Here is a 19,689-nt window from a genome sequence, read left to right as displayed (position 1 = left end):
CGTATGAGGAAAGGCTAAAGAGGTCAGGGCTCTTCAGCTTGGAAAAGAGATGGCTGAGGGGAGGTATGATTGAGGTCTACAAAATCTTGAGTGGTGTAGAATGGGTAAAAGGTCGATTTTTCACTCGTTGAAAAAGTACAAAAATTAGGGGACAGATAATGAAATTATATGGAAATACTTTTAAAACAAACAGGAGGAAATATTTTTTCACCCAAAGAATAGTTAAGCTCTGGAACTCATTGCCAGAGGATGTAGTAACAGTGGTTAATGTATCTGGGTTTAAAAAAGATTTGGACAAGTTCCTGGAGGAAAAGTCCTTGGTGTGTTATTGAGACAGACATCTGGAAGCCACTGCTTGCTGTGGGATTGGTAGCTACTATTTGGGTTTCTGCCAGGTACTTGTGACCTGGCTTGGCGACTGTTTGGAAAGAGGATACTGGGCTTGATGGACCATTGGTCTTACCCAGTATGGCTGTTCTATTGGGGCTGGTTCTTCTGGAAGCAGACACATACTACTAGTACTTATTTCTATAGTGCTACTAGACATACGCAGCACTGTACACATTATATGCTGGTACTTTCTCTGTCCCTAGAGGGCTCACAATCTAAGTGTTTGTACCTGGGGCAATGGAGAGTTAAGTGACTTGCCCATGGTCACAAGGAGCTCCTCATTGGCCTTTATGAAAAGATACCTTTTTGCCACTTGGGCTTTCTTCAAATTAATCACCTTACTTTCTAACTCTTCTTACTCTCTTTCCTATCTATATGTTCCATCTTTGCTTTACCCTTCACTATCAATTAAAATGTTCTATTACATATTGCAAGTAGTAACTATGCCATACTTTGTATTGTTATTTGGATATTTTTACTGCTGTAATTGTCTATTGCTCATGTTTGATCTATTCTTACTGTACACCGTGTTGAGTTAATTCCTTCAAAAAGGCGGTAAATATATCCTAATAAATAAATAAGAATGCCCTGTTGTGAAATTTCCCCCATGGCTGTAGTAAAGGTTCACTGGCTTCCTCCCATTCCTCGCCTTTCGAAAGTTTGCTTAATAAGAGGGTCCGTAGTGGAGGCCTCCAAGCAGCAGGTCCACATACATCTGTATTTTCAGGAAGGCGGGTGTTGTTCCCAGGGCGGGGCCCTGTGCAGACCAATTTGGTGGGGCCCCATCCTAGCCCCGCCCCTACCCTAGCTCCACCCCATTGATAAGATTATTCCATTTTTAGAAATTTTTTTATTTATGAAATTTCAAATAAAGACAAATGAAGCTAAACTTGTACAAAAAAACTGATTGAAATAATAAGCACAATGCTATCATGAACCCCCCCCCCCCCCCCCCGAAATTATTCAGTTCAAGTCCACTACAATTAGTAGTTCCAATTCTCATAACAAAGGAGAAAATAAGGAAAAATATTAAGAAAAGATCCAGCACAGTGCTACAGTGTACAAGGTATGCCAGGAATGCTTTATTTGCCTATGGTTGGAGAGAGGTTGAGTGACTCGATGCGGTCCGGGTCGGAGCGGAGGCACGAGGCAGAGTTGAGGCACGCTGAGCAGGGCCCCCTTAGGCGCGGGGCCCTATGCGGCCGCCTTGGTCGCCTCTGCCTAAGACCGGCCCTGGTTGTTCCGGTAGGAGAAAGTTCCCTCAGGAAGCAGAGTTGCAAGTGACTGCGGGGACTTTTTTTCTCTTTCACTGTGTCGGCAAAACATACCTGTTCAGTCTGTATGAAAACTGCTTCATCTCTACAGCAGTTCTGAACTGATGCTTTCTTCCACCTCTGATAGATAAAATTATGGGATTGCACACGAGGTGAAAAGCTGCGCACCCCAACCTTCCCCGCCACCCGCCCACTCGTCCATTATCAGCCATGCTCCTTCCAGACGTAAAGCTCCTTCCTCTGTTGGTTCCACTTTTATTACTGAGCTTCCCATTTCTCTCCACGCTTTTCATGTGCAATAACTGTCTTTCTATGAGCCACCGGTTCCTATAATTCAACAATTATTACATTGCTTTCGAGAGCTTTGTTGTAATAAAAGCAAGACTGTAAACAGAGAAACATAAAGGAAAACTCATTAAGTTGTTTTGTACTTAGGGAGCCTGGTGGCAACACAAACACATTAAGACGGATCAATAAGGAGAAGGCAGTGGAGCAGAAATGGGAACAGTTTGTCACGGCAGGAAAGGTAAATGCATTTGAAATTTCTGCTTTTCATCCCGTGTCTTGTTTGAAAATGTTTTCTTTCTTCGGGTTTGCAGTTTGCTGGCTATGTATGAAAAATCTTTGTTCTGCAGGGCTCAGACTGATTGGGTACACGGAGGTGCCTAGTTAAAGCGGCTTGAGACACCTCTGATCTGCCTTAATTTCTGGAAACAAGTAGACGCCTACTGGTCTTTCTGAAACATTAGTATGACTGGCAAGTGTCGATCTTTAAACCAGCCCTTGAGCTGCTGTAAGTGTCCGCACCAGTGTTTGGCCTGTACACACGTAAATTATACCATTTTAGCATTTACATCACCCATGTGCATCAGTGGCGTAGCCAAAGGTGGGCCAGGACCCATCCACTTAGGACTCAGGCCCACCCAACAGCACCACACCTTTAATGCTAGCTAGTGGGGATCCCAAGCTCTGCCAGCTGAAGACGTCCCCCTGTTGAGGCCAAAAGCAGTGCTCTCCAGCAGTCTGAGTTTCCAAAGCTGCTGATACCGGCCTCAGCGCATGCCTGCTGCACACTGCCAAGGTGGACAGCAGCATTTTCCCGCAAGCTGAGATATAATTTTTAAGTTGGTGGGAGAACTCTTGATGCTCATCCACTTCTTGACTAGGCCCACCCAAAATCTGCTGTCTGGCTACGCCCCTGATGTGCATACGTGCCATCATGTCATGACAGTTGCTATGTTCTGAGAGGTGATTTATGTACAGATGTGGGCAAATCCACACACAAATGACTAACAGACTCCAAAGGGAGCTCGTACAGACCCCTTATAGAATTGCCTTCATAGAGTCAAGCTCAGCTTCCCAAATATGGGTTCCTTCTACGCTTTGCTAAGGATTGAACTGTTTATTGGGCTACATAGTAGATGATGGCAGATAAACACCTGGATAGTCCATCTAGTCTGTCCAACAAGATAAATTCATAGCATGAGGTATGATGTGATACTACATATGTTTTCTTGATCTTGATTTGCCCTTGCCACGTTCAGGGCACAGACTGTAGAAGTCTGCCCGGTACTGGCTTTGCTTCTCAGTTACTGCTGTCTGGTTCCAGGCCCTTCCATACAGGATTCCCTTGTGTTTATCCCACACATTTTTGTATTCCGTTACCGTTTTTATCTCCACCACCACCTGCAAGAGGACATTCCAGGTATCTACCACCCTCTCCGTGAAAAAGTACATCTTGACATTGTTCCTGAGACAGCCCCCCTTCAACCTCAATTCATGTCCTGTAGTTCTACCATCTTCCCTCCTCTAGAAAAGGTTTGTTTGTAGATTGATACCTGCTTTCCTCTAGGATGTACATTTTCAGGTCATCAAGTCTCTTCTCATACGTCTTGTGGTGAAAATCTGATACCATTTTCATTGCTTTTCTCTGAACTGCTTCAAAGACAGCTTTATGGAGCAGCTGGTACAGGAGCCGACGAGAGAAGGAAAAATTTTAGACCTAGTCCTTAGTGGAGCGCATGATCTGGTGCGGGAGGTAATGGTGTTGGGGCCGCTTGATAACAGTGATCATAGTATGATCAGATTTGATATTAGCTTTGAAGTAAGTATAAAATGAGAAGAACGGTGAAAAGAAGAGGAGCGAATGCGAGGGTCAAAAATTTACATCAGGCGTGGTTAAATAGTGAGGTGAAGGAAGCTATTAGCGCTAAAAGAAAATCCTTCAGAAAATGGAAGAAGGAACCGACTGAAAATAATAAGAAACGGCATAAGGAATGTCAAGTCAAATGCAAAGCGCTGATAAGGAAAGCTAAGAGGGACTTCGAAAAAAAAGATTGCGTTGGAGGCAAAAACACATAGTAAAAAATTTTTAGGTATATTAAAAGCAGGAAGCTGGCAAAAGAATCAGTTGAACCGCTAGATGACCGAGGAGTAAAAGGAGCGATCAGGGAAGACAAAACCGTAGCGGAGAGATTAAATAAACTCTTTGCTTCGGTCTTCACCGAGGAAGATTTGGGTGGGATACCGGTGCAGGAAATGGTATTCGAAGCTGATGAGTTGGAGAAACTTAATGAATTCTCTGTAAACCTAGAGGATGTAATGGGGCAGTTCTACAAACTGAAGAGTAGCAAATCTCCTGGACCAGATGGTATTCATCCCAGAGTACTGATAGAACTGAAAAATGAGCTTGTGCAGCTATTGTTAGAAATATGTAATTTATTCTTAAAATCGAATGTGGTACCAGAAGACTGGAGGGAGCCAATGTAATGCCGATTTTTTCAAAAGGTTCCATAGGAGATCCGGGAAATTATAGACCGGTGAGTCTGACGTCAGTGCCGCGCAAAATGGTAGAGACTATTATTAAGAACAAAATTATAGAGCATATTCAAAAGCATGGATTACTGAGACAAAGTCAACATGGATTTAGTGAAGGGAAATCTTGTTCACCAATCTACTACATTTCTTTGAAGGGGTAAACAAACGTGGATAAAGGGGAGCCAGTTGATATTGTGTATCTGGATTTTCAGAAGGCGTTTGACAAAATACCTCATGAAAGACTCCAGAGGAAATTGGAGAGTCATAGGATAGGAGGTAGTGTTCTATTGTGGATTAAAAATTGGTTAAAAGATAGAAAACAGAGTAGGGTTAAATGGTCAGTATTCTCAATGGAGTGGGGTTCCCCAGGAGTCTGTGCTGGGACCGCTGCTTTTTAACATATTTACAAATGACCTAGAGATGGGAGTAACTAGTGAGGTAATTAAATTGACTGATGACACAAAGTTATTCAAAGTTGTTAAATCACAAGGGGATTGTGAAAAATTACAAGCGGACCTTACGAGACTGGGAGACTGGGTGTCTAAATGGCAGATGAGACGTTTAATGTGAGCAAGTGCAAAGTGATGCATGTGGGAACGAGGAACCCGAATTATAGCTATGTCATGCAAGGTTCCACATTAGGAGTCACAGACCAAGAAAGGGATCTAGGTGTCATCGTTGATGATACGTTGAAACCTTCTGCTCAGTGTGCTGCTGCGGCTAAGAAAGCAAATAGAATGTTAGGTATTATTAGGAAAGGAATGGAAAACAGAAGTAAGGACATTATAATGCCTTTGTATCAGTCCATGGTGCGACCGCACCTCGAATATTGTGTTCAATTCTTCAAGTCGCTGTATCTCAAAAAAGATATAGTGGAATTAGAAAAGGTACAGAGAAGGGTGACAAAAATAATAAAGGGGATGGGACGACTTCCCTATGAGGAAAGGCTAAAGCGGCTGGGGCTCTTCAGTTTGGAGACAAGACAGCTGAGGGGAGATATGATAGAGGTCTACAAAATAATGAGTGGACTGGAATGGGTAGACGTGAAGCATCTGTTTACGCTTTCCAAAAATACTAGGACTAGGGGGCATGCAATGAAGCTACAATGTAGTAAATTTAAAACGAATCGGAGAAAAATTTTCTTCAATGTGTAATTAAACTCTGGAATTCGTTGCCAGAGAATGTGGTAAAGGCAGTTAGCTTAGCAGAGTTTAAAAAAGGTTTGGACAGCTTCCTAAAGGAAAAGTCCATAGACCGTTATTAAATGAACTTGGGAAAAAACCACTATTTCTGGGATAAGCAGTATAAAATGTTTTGTACTTTTTTGATCTTGCAAGGTATTTGTGACCTGGATTGGCCACTGTTGGAAACAGGATGCTGGGCTTGATGGACCTTTGGTCCTTCCCAGTATGGCAATACTTATGTACTTATGATGCTATGGAACTGTAAATATCTGAAAATTGATTTGTTATCAAACTGGTTGCCAAAGTTACCGTGAAGTTGGAGTTGAATTTCCAATAAACCTCTGGAGTGTCGTGTGGTCCTTTGATGTTTCGATTAGCATCTCTCAACACCTCTGATCGCTATTCCACACCATTGACCCACTCCCCCACCCTCACTTGGTGGAAACTGGAGACTGGATGTGCTTAGCGCTGAGTGGAGGAAGAATAGAGCCTTAAAAGAGAAAACTACATTTTCCCTGTGAGCCAGGTCGGGGCTAGAGCAAGCCCAAACCAGGGGGCGAGGCCCAGGTTATATTCATGTTTTTTTTTTTCTGATGACAGCAGAAAAACAAACTTTTAACAATGGGGTAGGTAGTGGTTACCACATGCAAACATGTTCTTGCAGCTTCATAAATAGTTGCGATAGTGATGAGAGTTTGTCTGAACCTTTGCGGGTTGACCTGAAGATCTTGAGAAATGATGCAGTGCATTAATACTTCTTGTACAGCAGAGGGCGCTGGAGCCACTCATGAGAACACGTCTTGGGCTTGTGCGTTGGATAAAGCTGGCTGTGCTCTGTCTAGTCTAAACCTCTTAGCTGAGAACTTGAAAGGGTTATCAGCAAACAGCATTTTCCCAGGACAGGTTGATTTAGTCAAGGGTTTACTCCATTATATGCATGAACTTGCAGTTTTGATTAATGTATGAGAGGTGCGGTAACTGTGTTAGTCCACTCTTAAAGGTTATCAATAGAAATCAAACAAAATAAAACATTGAAAAGAAAATAAGATGATACCTTTTTTATTGGACATAACTTAATACATTTCTTGATTAGCTTTCGAAGCTTTTGACGAAGAAGGGCAACCTTCGAAAGCTAATCAAGAAATGTATTAAGTTATGTCCAATAAAAAAGGTATCATCTTATTTTCTTTTCCATGTTTTATTTTGTTTGATTTCTATTGATTAATGTATGCAAATAGGACAAAATCAACGTTCGGGCAAACCTGTCCTGGAAAAGTGGAAACAGTAGGCAACCCTTAAATTTTCTTGTTTATTCATCCACAGGCTTGCAATTGATCGAGAATTTGTTGACTCAGGTTTGAGAAAAGTCCTTTTCCATCCTTTGTTAATGTAATGACATCTGAAATAAGAGTTTAATGAATCTCCAAAACTTTGTCATAGATAACTATTTTAAATAAATGTTTTGGGGGTTTTTTTTTTCCTCAGACCAAGAAATTTCTGCAGAAATCAATGCGCAGCCAGTACTTTCCTCGCCGGAAATCATCCTTCATGAGCGTTTCCCGATTCAGCGGTCTGTCTTCCAACCACACCCCGACCATGGGCAGCATGTCCTCCCTCACTGACTATGGGATAGCCGTTATGCCGACATCTGAGGGGTACAGGGAAGGCGAAGATAGTAGTTCCATGGCCAGCAGCTCCCTGATCTTATTGAAAGCAAGTCGGGAAGATGATGACTCAGTGTCAGACTGTGAGTGTCTTTTTTTTTTTGCACTGTGAACTATTTACTGAACTAAGTTGCTATTGCAGATCAAGGTTCCAAGTTTGATAAGGTTTACCACCCCCACTCTTTCGGAGTCTCTTCGGAGCACTTTGAGAGAGCAAAAATCTAAAGTGGACAGAGATTACAGAGAGAGGAGGGGGAGGAACTTCAATGTTTGATAGGATAGAGGGTGGGGAAGGAACTTAGGAACGCTACAAATGACCTCTGACCTCGGGACTCCATCTGGGAATTCACTTATTTAGATTTTGGTCACACCTTTTTCAGCAGTAGCTCAAGGTGAGTTACATTCAGGGACTCTGGATATTTCTCTGTCCCAGGAGGGCTCACAATCTAAGTTTGTATCTGAGGCAATGGAGGGTTAAGTGACTTGCCCAAGATCACAAGGAGCAGCAGTGGGATTTGAACCGGCCATCTCTGGATTGCAAGACTTGTGCTCTAACCACTAGGCTACTACTCCATAAGAGAAGTCATCAGAAAAGAGATGAGTTTTAAGATCCGTCTTAAATTTAGACGAAGCAAGGCCTTGAGGGAGGATCCTGAACAGAAAAAAATTGCCTGTCTGGTGTTCTCATGTGCTGTTTCTCAGTAAGTTGTTTTTTGGGGGGGTGAGGCAGTTTTTAGGGTGCTGTGGCCATTTGCTAGATGAACTAGGGTAATTTGTGGGGATTAGGGGCAGTTTGTTGGATGGTGGCTTTTGGGGTGGGGCCCTTGCAGGGGTGGTTCTTTGAGGTGGAGCAGTTTGCTGGGTGATGGTACAGGTGGGGTGGTAGAACAGTTGCGGGGCTTAGATTCTGGGTTGGGGTGATTGTGGGGGAGGGGATACTTATAGGGTGGCATGGCAGTTGCAGGGGTAGTTTTGAGGGATAGAAGCAGTTAGAGTGGTGGGTGAGTTGCAGGTAGGGTAGTTTTTGGGTATGCGGTGGTTTGTGAGATAAGGGGGCAGTTGCAGTGGGTATTTTTTGAGCGTTAGGCAGTTTCATCCCATTGTATTAATGTTTCTTTGTTACAGAAACTAACTTCTTATCCTATAAAAATGCATTGGGTCATTTTTTGGGAGGGGTGGGGGTGGGGTTTATCTCTCTGGAACCCTCAGTCTGATTTGGCCTATTTTTGTATTCGTGTCCTTTTTATACTGGTTTTGGTTTCATTCCATTCCGTTAAATTTTCTGAGAGTTTTTGTGTCCTCAGATAGAAACATTCTCTATAATTTTTTAAAAATAAATCTTTCCATCTTCCATTAGATTGGAAAAAAATAAAATCATGTGATCTCTTATGCAAAGCTCGCAGGTAAAAGAATGCACAGACTGGTTGGGCAGACTGGATGGACATAACAGGTCTTTATCTGCCGTCATCTACTGTGTTACTTTGCATCTGTGTGGAGGTGGAAAGGCTAAAGAGGTTAGGAATAGGACACTCAAGCTTGGAAAAGAGACGACTGAGGTGAGATATGATTGAGGTCTACAAAATACTGAGCGGTATAGAATGTAAATTGATTTTTTTAGTCTTTCAAAAAGTACAAATACTAGGGGACACCCAAGGAAATTACATGATACTACTTTTAAAACGAACTAGAGGAGATATTATTTCACTCAACGAATGGTTAAGCTCTGGAACTCGTTGCCAGAGGATGTGGCGTCAGTGGTTAGCGTATCTGGGTTTAAAAAAAGGTTTGGTAAAAGAAACAGGAGATGATCCTCGGCCAAAAAGATGGCAGGCCAAGATGATCCAAGGAAGGTGGAGCAATCAATATGAGAAGTTCAACTTTATTAATAACAAACCCAATAGACCCGACTCGGCCTTGTTTCAGCAACGGCCTGCGTCAGGGGTCATCGAATGCGTGAGAAGGTGGAAGGAACAATCAAACAAATAGAAAAAGAATCTTCCTGTGCTTGAGTGAGCCAAAGTTTCTGAAACTTCACATCACCATAGGGTAAACATTTTTATTTTTGTTACATTTGTACCCTGCGCTTTCCCACTCATGGCAGGCTCAATGCGGCTTACATGGGGCAATGGAGGGTTAAGTGACTTGCCCAGAGTCACAAGGAGCTGCCTGTGCCTGAAGTGGGAATCGAACTCAGTTCCTCAGTTCCCCAGGACCAAAGTCCACCACCCTAACCACTAGTCCACTCCTCCATGTTATGTGGGGGAAAAAAATTGTTTTTTTCCCCCCCCAAATAACATGTGCAGAGCTCAGCTTCACCCACTTGTCCTTTGCAGTTTAAAAAAAAAAAGGTTTGGACAAGTTCCTGGAGGAGAAGTCCATAGTCTGCTATTGAGACAGACATGGGGAAGCCAGTGCTTGATCCCTGGGATCAGCAGCATGAATCTTGCTACTCTTTGGGATTCTGTCAGGTACTTGAGACCTGAATTGGCCACTGTTGGAAGCAGGGTAGTGGGCTAGATGTTCTCCTTTCTTCTCCTTTAGCTCTTGTACTGCTGCATGGCGAGCAACTCCATGTCCTCTGACACCCAACACTGTACCAACACCAGAGGTCTGAGCTCCCTCCTGCCAGCTTGGCATAACGGAGACAAAAAGAAAAGTTCCTTTCATGTGCCCTACACCACCTTTTCATTTTGGGGGTGAGAGGTCAGGGACATTGTTTATGGATTGAGAGTGAAGGAGAGGAGGAAAAAAATCAGTCCAGCTTTGAAGTCCCTTCTATCAGTCCATGACAGAGCTCATGATTATATACAGCCGCATTTCCATGCCATTAATTTGCTGTTTCAGTCATAAATATGTTTTTAGTGTGTACATTAGGACGCTGCGTGCTGGAGGTTAGTACAGCATTCTAAAAAAAACGGCTTTGAGCAGAGAGCAAAGGGTGGTGTTCACGGAGGAACATCCTTGAGAAGGACCGCAGTCGGCTGCCGAGGGTATATCTGGGAATGGATATTGCACGGTTCCTGGAAGAAAACATCTTATAAACAACTTGAAAATCTGAACGTAGACAAAGCTATGGGGCTGGATGGGATACAACCCAGGATACTGAGGGAGCTCAGATAAATCCTGGTGGGACCTTGTAAGGATTTATTTAATAGATCTTTAGAAACGGGAGAGGTCCCGTGGGATTGGAGACGAGTGGATGTGGTCCCTCTTCACAAAAGTGTAGACAGGGAAGAAGTGGTAAACTACAGGTCGGTACGTCTCATCAGAGGTGTATCTGGCCTCCGGCGGTAGGGGGGGCCAGAGCCAGAGGGACGGGGCACATTTTAGCCCCCCCTCCCCCGCCATTACCGGACCCCCCCACCGCCACCAGCGACTCTCTCCACCCGCCGCCAGCCGTCCCTCGCTGCCATTTCTTACTTTTGCGCCGAGGTCCGCTTCCTCCTGCGCCTTTAAAAATATTTCTTCAGCTGGCGGGGGACCCGAACCCCCGCCAGCCAACCCGAGGTGACGTCTTTCAAGTTCTTCGTCCGCCGTGGCCGACGTGCTGGAGTTGAGCGGCTGAATCCAGTTCGGAGTCTGACATCGCACGAACTGGATTCAGCCGCTCAACTCCAGCACGTCGGCCACGGCGGACGAAGAACTTGAAAGACGTCACCTCGGGTTGGCTGGCGGGGTTGGGGTCCCCCGCCAGCTGAAGAAATATTTTTAAAGGCGCAGGAGGAAGCGGACCTCGGCGCAAAAGTAAGAAACGGCAGCGGGGGAGGGCTGGCGGCGGGAGGGGGGCCAGGGCGAAATCTGCGGGGGCCCAGGCCCCTGTGGCCCCACGCAGATATGCCCCTGCGTCTCTTGTCGGTGGTAGGAAAAATAATGGAGTCACTACTGAAGGAAAAGATAGTTAACTTTCTAGAATCCAACGGGTTGCAACATCCGAGGCAGCATGTTTTTTGCCAAATGAATCTGATTGATTTCTTTGACTGGGTGATCAAAGAACTGGATGAAGGACATGAGCTAGATGTAATCTACTTGGATTTCAGCAAAGCCTTTGATATGGTCCCTCAAAGATGACTCTATGAATAAACTGAGAGGGCTGAACTTTGGACCCAAAGTACAGGCGACAGAGGGTGGTGATAAATGGAATTCGCTTGGAGGAAAGGAAGGTGAGTAGTGGACTGCCTCAGGGGTCAGTACTGGGCCAATTCTGTTTAATATATTTGTGAGAGATATCACTGAAGGGTTAGAAGGAAAAGTTTGGCTTTTTTAGGATGACACAAAGATAGCCAATAGAGTGGATACCCCAGAGGGAGTAGAAACCATGGGAAAGATCTCCAAAAATTTAGAAGAATGATCAAAGGTTTGGTAGATAAAAATTTAATGCCAAAAAGTGCAGAGTGATGTACTTGGGGTGCTGAAATCTAAAGGAGATATACCAGATAGGAAGAGCGAGATTGATAAGCACAGCTTAGGGGACCTTGGGATGATAGTGTCTGAGGCTCTCAAGGTGATGAAACAATGCGACAAGGTGGTGACTGTGGCTAGAAAGATGCTAGGCTGTATAGAGAGGGCTATAACCAGTAGAAGAAATGAGATGTTGATGCCCCTGTACAAGTTGTCAATGAGGCCCCACTTAAGAGTATTGTGTTCAGTTTTGGAGGCCACATCTTGTTAAGAATGTAAAACGACTTTAAGTAGGTCAGAGAAAAACGATGAAAATGGTATGGGATTTGCGTTACAAGACGTATGAGGAGAGACTTGTTGACCTGAACATGTATACCCTGGAGGAAAGAAGAAACAGGGGTGATATGATACAGACGTTCAAATATTTGAAAGGTATTAATCCGCAAACAAACCTTTTCCAGAGATGGGAAGGCGGTAGAACTAGAGGCAAAAGGATGGTGGGGAAATGGACCACAGACTGCAGAAACAAGGAAAGTAATCTTGGTATTTTAAAGAGGTTTATTGATCAAAGACTCAACATGGTACAGTGTTTTGGCCTGAGGCTTGCTTCAGGAGTCTAAAAATATATATATATATGATACAATGAGTGATAAATACAAACAATATAAAACAAAACACAATACGAAACCTCAAAACAATTTTCAAAATATATTTATGCATATAAAAATTATGAACATAAAAAAGTGTGTACCAATAATAAAATGTCTCATTTGTAATCAATGATAACACATATAACACACATCCTATATAATAAAAGGCACCTCCAACATACTGAAGCTGACTGCATGGCTGAGGCATTCCTGCTCTCTGTATCCATCTCCTGAATTGACATCACGTACTTCCGGGTTCGTTACAAGCAGAAGTGACCAACCACACGAGGTTTCTGGACTTCAGAATGTTGGAGGTGCATTCTATTAAATAGGATTGGTCAGTTCCTTTCCTATATAATAAAAGGCACCTCCAACATTCTGAAGCTGACTGCATGGCTGAGGCATTCCTGCTCTCTGTATCCATCTCCTGAATTGACATCACGTACTTCCGGGTTTGTCACAAGCAGAAGTGACCAACCACACGAGGTTTCTCAGCTTCAGAATGTTGGAGGTGCATTCTATTAAATAGGATTGGTCAGTTCCTTGAAGCACAGCCAGAGCTCAGTGTCCTGCACAGTAACGCTCAGACACCAGAGGGAGGGATGGGGGGCCTGACACCAGAGAGAGGGAGGGAGGGGGGCCTGACACCAGAGAGGGGGGGTGGGGTATTTCTGTCACACACACTCTCTCTCTCACACACTCTCTCTCTCACAGTCAATGTCTTTCTCTCTCACTCTATGTCTCACACTGTATCACATTCACTCTCTATGTGTCACACAGTCACTCACACACTCTCTTGGTCTCATACACTCAGTCTCACAGAGAGTCTGTGTCTCACACACACTCTGTCTCTCGCACACACTGTATCTGTGTGAAACACACACTCTCTATCTGACACTGTCTCTCACATACGCACTTGCACACACTCTCATTCTCACACACACACATTCTCTCTCTCACAGACACACTTGCACCCAGACTTTCTCTCACTCTCTCACACACACACACACTCGCACATTCACTCTCTCTCTCACACACAGTCACTGTCACATACTCTTTCTCAAACATACACACTCCGAGGAAAACCTTGCTAGCGCCCGTTTCATTTGTGTCAGAAACAGGTCTTTTTTACTAGTATATAATATAATTTCATGGTTCATAAAAATGATGTGTATATATTATACACACACATGTGCATTCATGCGTACATACATACATACACTGAGCAAGAGATTGAGGATGGAGGTAGAAACAAATGTATGTAAACCGACCTTTTGATAGACATCTAAATTATAACAGGTGAATCATGTGATATGTAAATCATGATATGACACAAAAAACATATACATACAGTCAATGTTGCCTTTTATACCTCAGGCATAAAGAATTAGTTCTATGTATAATCACTTGAAAAATGTATGTTATGCAAGCTATTGAAAAATGATTAACAAAGGACTATTGCAAAATTAATGAATAGCTACAAATGAGAAAGACAATTCTTATTATGTACCGTCTTATAAATAAATAACAGACAATTACGTGTATATAATCCACATTAATTAATGGTGTTCTGTATAACAAGACCTGACAGTGAATACTGGCAGAAATGCCACCCGATACTGAAATGAAAACTCTTTATATGAATCTAAACAAAATACTGACTGATGGACATGCACATGAAATGCAAGGTGACGGTGCATGAAAAAAGCTTGAAAACCTAAAACTAGAGGACGTGAATTGAGGTTGCAGAGCGGCCGACTCAGGAATAATGACCTGGAATGCCCTCCCGCATGAGGTGGTGGAGATGAAAACGGTAACGGAATTCAAAAATGTATGGGATAAACACAAAGGCCTGGAATCAAGCAACTTCAGCAGTGATCAGATAGCAAAGCCAGTGCTGGACAGATTCGGCTTCAGAAGCTGGAGACCAAGGCCAATGCCGGCCAGACTTCTGCAGTCTGTGCCTTGATCATAGCTGGACAGATTCGGCTTCAGAAACTGGAGACCAAGGCCTATGCCGGCCAGACTTCTGCGGTCTGTGCCCTGATCATAGCTGGACAGATTTGGATGGGCTGAAGTGGGGCTTCGATGACAGCTTCAGTAGTTGGAGAATAAGGATAGTGTGAGGCAGACTTTCTATGGTCTCTGCCCTGAAAATGGCAACAAGATCGAGTATACATATGTAGTTGTTTCTGGTCTCTTAAAGTGTAATATCGTCTTAAGACAAATATGTACTAAAAGTAACCAGTGTCGTCGTTGATAATACACTGAAACCTTCTGCTCAGTGCGCTGCTGTGGCTCGGAAAGCGAATAGAATGTTGGGTATTATTAGGAAAGGTATGGAAAACAGGTGTGAGGATGTTATAATGCCGTTACATTGCTCCATGGTGCGACCGCACCTTGAGTATTGTGTTCAATTCTGGTCGCCGCATCTCAAGAAAGATATAGTGGAATTGGAAAAGGTACAGCGAAGGGCGACTAAAATGATAGCGGGGATGGGACGACTTCCCTATGAAGAAAGACTAAGGAGGCTAGGGCTATTCAGCTTGGAGAAGAGACGGCTGAGGGGAGACATGATAGAGGTATATAAAATAATGAGTGGAGTGGAACAGGTGGATGTGAAGCGTCTGTTCACGCTTTCCAAAAATACTAGGACTAGGGGGCATGCGATGAAAATGTAGTAAATTTAAAACAAATAGGAGAAAATCTTTCTTCACCCAACGCGTAATTAAACTCTGGAATTCGTTGCCGGAGAACGTAGTGAAGGCGGTTAGCTTGGCAGAGTATAAAAAGGGGTTGGACGGTTTCCTAATGGACTTGGGAAAAAGCCACAATTTCGGGAATAACATGTATAGAATGTTTGTACGTTTGGGAAGCTCGCCAGGTGCCCTTGGCCTGGATTGGCCGCTGTCGGGGACAGGATGCTGAGCTCGATGGATCTTTGGTCTTTTCCCAGTATGGCATTACTTATGTAGACAGTATAACCTTGGCACAGCAGCAAATGCCAGCATAAACGTGGCCAATTTACTCACAGTTGGTAGATTCTCAGAAGTTACTGCCCCAGGGCAAGAGACTTCATAGGTTCTGAGAGCTGTAATGGAGGGTGGAGATGGAAATTTGAAGAGAAAGAAGCTTAATGGCAGAGGTGGGAGATCTGATAGGTAAATGAAGATGGTTTAGGGATGGGTTGCAGATTCATACAATCTTCTGAGAAAGAATGAACGAGGTAAAAAGATGAGTTCTCTTCAAGGGAGCAAGACACATGTGCATCCAGACATAGGGTTATCATATGTCCGGATTTATCGGGTGGGTTTTTGAGGACATGTCCATGCAACCGGACGGGTTTTGCCAATCTGGACAAACGGGCAGATTGCTAGCCTCCCCTCCCCTTAGTTACTACTGCCCTGGTGGTCTAGTGACCTCTTCTGCCTTCGGGGCAGGAAAGAGCCCCTTCTTTCCTGCCCGGAGCGCTGCCCTGCATGCATCCTTCCTGTTGGTGATCTCGGCATCGATTCAAAATGGCCGCTGAGAGTTGGAGTGACCTTGCGAGACTGCAACTCTCAGCGGCCATTTTGAATCGGCGCCAACATCACCAACAGGAAGGATGCATGCAGGGCAGCGCTCCGGGCAGGAAAGAAGGGGCTCTTTCCTGCCTCAAAGAGGTCACTAGACCACCAGGGCAGTAGTAAGGTAAGGGGAGGGGGGGTGATAGGGAGGGGGGGTGCGGGGTGTATGACAGGGGGAGGGGAAAATGTGACGGGGCGGAGTGAGGGCGTGAAAGGGGGTGGTGTGTGAAAGGGGGCAGGGCGTGGTGTGTGGTGGGGCGGGGCACGTGTCCTCTTTTTTGGGGGGGGGGGACAAAATATGGTAACCCTATCCAGACAAGATGGAGGATGTCTGAGCTCAAGGGCCAGAGGGGTCCAGAAAAGGCACACACAAGCCCAAGGAGGGGGAGGTAAAGGGACCAGTAGGGACAGGTAACAAGAGGTGGTCCTAGAGGGCAGTCCTCAATTGGAGAGACAGGTCATACCCTTCTGACCCATCAGAACAAAGATAGTAGAAATAGTCAGGAAATGACCGGAGGTAAACAAAGGAATCGAGCTCGGCTGAGAAAGGAAGGAGGCCTTTGCAAGAGAATAGACCGCCAGTAACAAACCTTATACAGACAAGCAGGGGTGGCTGCTGCAGTGCATGTGAGATTACATTACACAGAATGCACTGCTCGTATATCTTTGCAGGGAATGATGGCAGCAGTGAAAACCCTTAGAAGTGAGAACAACAGTAAAGGCATTATCACATTTTAGGGCTGCTGGAGACAGAACTGTAGTATTATATCGTGTCTTTTGCTATGAGTTTATCTTGTTTGGGTGGACTGGATGGACTATACAGGTCTTTATCTGCCATCATCTACTATGTTCCTATGACAGTGTGTGTGGCTTGAGAGCCACATTAGAACTTTGGAGATTGTTCCCCTCCTTCCACCCGTCTTCAGGACATTGCTCTGTAGCCCATGATTCTGCCACTCTCGGGAGGTTTGCTGCGGAGGCTCTGGTTACTTACCATTTTCATATGTTTCAGTTTGTTTGAAGCTTCCTTTTTACAAGTGGTTGCTTGGAATGATTGTTGGAACCCTAGACCGTAGGGTTCACTGATTCATTCTCCATAGGTCTGTCACACTTTTGCTTAATTTTTCCAATTCTGGTTTATTTTATTCAGAACTCGGCTGCATGTCTTATCTTCCGCCTGGACCGATATACTCATATCACCCCTCTCCTCAAGTCACTTCACTGGCTTCCGATCAGGTACCGCATACAGTTCAAGCTTCTCCTACTAACCTACAAATGCACTCAATCTGCAGTCCCTCCTTACCTCATCTCTCCTTACATTCCTACCCGTAACCTCCGTTGTCAAGACAAATCCTTCCTTTCAGTACCCTTCTCCACCACCGCCAACTCCAGGCTCCGCCCTTTCTGCCTCGCCTCACCCCGTGCTTGGAACAAACTCCCTGAGCCCATTCGCCAGGCCCCCTCCCTGCCCATCTTCAAATCCTTGCTCAAAGCCCACCTCTTCAATGTCGCCTTCGGCACCTAACCACTACACCTCTATTCAGGAAATCTTGACTGCCCCAACTTGACATTTCGTCCTTTAGATTGTAAGCTCCTCTGAGCAGGGACCGTCCTTCTTTGTTAAACTGTACAGCGCTGCGTAACCCTAGTAGTGCTCTAGAAATGTTAAGTAGTAGTAGTAGTAATTTTACTGCGAGGGGTGTACAGTCTGTGCTTTTCCTATTTTGATTTCAGTTTACGAAACATTTATCCCATAGATACAAAACGGGGGAAATGTTCCAGTGCTTCTGGCTCTGTTTATTGCGGTTCTTTTTCTGGGATAACAGGTACTATAGGGAATGACTTTTCTTTTTCCTGGTTCTTGCGTGCAGCTTGTGACGACATTTGTAAGCTCCCTGGGATTTTGTATGAGTTTCTGTGGGTGTTGCTCTGTCATGCGTGATTGTATCTCTTTATTTTGTTTAATGTCGTCGATCTTTTTTCCATAAGCTCTACGGATACTGAGGGAGATGATTCAAGCACACGTCGCCAGGGATTTGGCTCTTGATGTTAGGTTTCAGAAGATCAAGCTGGCTTGGTATGTCACTTTCCTCAAAATTCAGTGTTTGTACACACTTCTGTTTTATTATTACTGTTTGCTTTATGGTTATCCTGATGTTTTTTATTGCATTCCGCTTTCATGCTTTGTAAATGCTGGAATAATAAATCAATAAATCAAATCACTTAAATTAACAGAGGAAACATGCAACTGTACAGGTAGTCAGCAAGCAATGAAGAGACAAGATAATGCGGCAGAAAGATGCAGAACGATTTCCCTTTGAATTGGGAGGCTCAGGCTTGATTAAAAGGAATTTTCAAGTGCACTTTGATAAGTTGCCTATACATGTTACGTGTTATGAACCCCAGAGGGAAGCTCTTTCATACGATGCAAGTGCTACAGTGAGTGTTGGCAGTAAATATGAGAGATCATACTTCACGTGCCCTGGCTTAGGAATGAGGATCACAGCTATCATGATAGGTGCAAAACTAACCCATTTGAAGACACTGACCCCAGAATGGGGGTAATGTAAAGTCGTTTTCCACATATGTGGCTACACACGTGGATAAATGGCCACTGATAAAATACCTAGCAATGTAAAAGTACTCGATTGTGCTGTAGAGAAGGGGAATTTAGCTTGTGCCTGTTCAGTGTGCATGGGCAGGATTTGGGCAGAGTGTGGGCGGGGTTTGGACAGAGTACGGGTGGGGTTTGGGCAGAGCCTGGGCGAGGTTTGGGCAGAGCCTGGGCGGGGTTTGAGCAGAGCATGGGAGGGGTTTGAGCAGAGCATGAGCGGGGTTTGGGCAGAGCATGGGTGGGGTTTGAGCAGAGCATGGGTGGGGTTTGAGCAGAACATGGGCGGGGTTTGAGCAGAGCCTGGGTGGGGTTCGGCAGAACATGGGCGGAGCTCACAGGTACACATGTAAATAATAGAATTCTAGTATCTAGCTACAGACATTTACACCAGCTGAAGGGTTAGTACAAGAGATCACATCTTAATGTACATGTGATTTTGGCTATTTGCCGCCTTCTTTTCTTTATATCATAGGTTTAAAACAGGTGCCGTAACTAGCGCCCTGGCACCTAAAGTGAGGCCCTGCGATGCTACGTGCTAAACACGGATTCTAGATCAGCAGTTATGCGCATAAGACCGCACTTAGGTGCAGCCACTTCCACCATGTCGGTGCTGGTGTAACTGTTGCAGTTTCCTGCGTAACTGACATGATTCTATTAGCTGAGCGCATAAATATTTGACGCAGCCCTGACCCACCCCCTTGTAGTTAATGCTGTATAGATTTTGAGCGCTAAAAGTTTACAGAATACCGAGTAAGCTCACTTATGCCCTGTAACTGCAATAATTTATTAAAACTTGTTTTACCGCCTGTACTGATTGGCGGAACTGGGCAGTGCAGAAACTAACAGAAAAGTAGAGCAGAACGACAAACTATCACCGTTTATTGGTTGTTAGCACCAGTTACCACCCAATTGCCAAGTAATGTGCAACTGTTTGCACAAGATTGTAGGTTTCAGGGGCTACTGGGCATTGTCTGTGGACTTCGAGAAGCATTACTGTATAAAAAAGGAGGCAGCTGATCAGAAGCTCTGGAACCGTGTGGGACATTCTCGCCCCTAGGATCACAGCTAATAGCATGTAAATTTAAGCACGCTATTAGCTGTTATCGTAGGGGTACTTCCGTAGGAGAATTGT

At 44.4% G+C, this 19,689-nt stretch overlaps 1 protein-coding gene across 3 annotated transcripts in view; it reads left to right on the top strand.

Moving 5' to 3' along the window:
• The window catches only part of CCDC60 (coiled-coil domain containing 60), a 139,029-nt gene that overhangs the window by 92,090 nt on the left and 27,250 nt on the right, over positions 1-19,689 (top strand). For all 3 annotated transcript variants that reach the window (XM_030219484.1, XM_030219483.1, XM_030219482.1), the window contains 3 exons: positions 2,100-2,190; positions 7,151-7,412; positions 17,933-18,020. In XM_030219484.1, the coding sequence (XP_030075344.1) occupies positions 2,100-2,190; positions 7,151-7,412; positions 17,933-18,020 (441 nt within the window). The remainder of the gene's footprint in view (positions 1-2,099; positions 2,191-7,150; positions 7,413-17,932; positions 18,021-19,689) is intronic.

The sequence above is a fragment of the Microcaecilia unicolor genome, chromosome 11 (genome assembly GCF_901765095.1).
Source record: "Microcaecilia unicolor chromosome 11, aMicUni1.1, whole genome shotgun sequence".
Taxonomy (NCBI): domain Eukaryota; kingdom Metazoa; phylum Chordata; class Amphibia; order Gymnophiona; family Siphonopidae; genus Microcaecilia; species Microcaecilia unicolor.
This window is presented reverse-complemented; position numbering and strand designations above follow the sequence as displayed.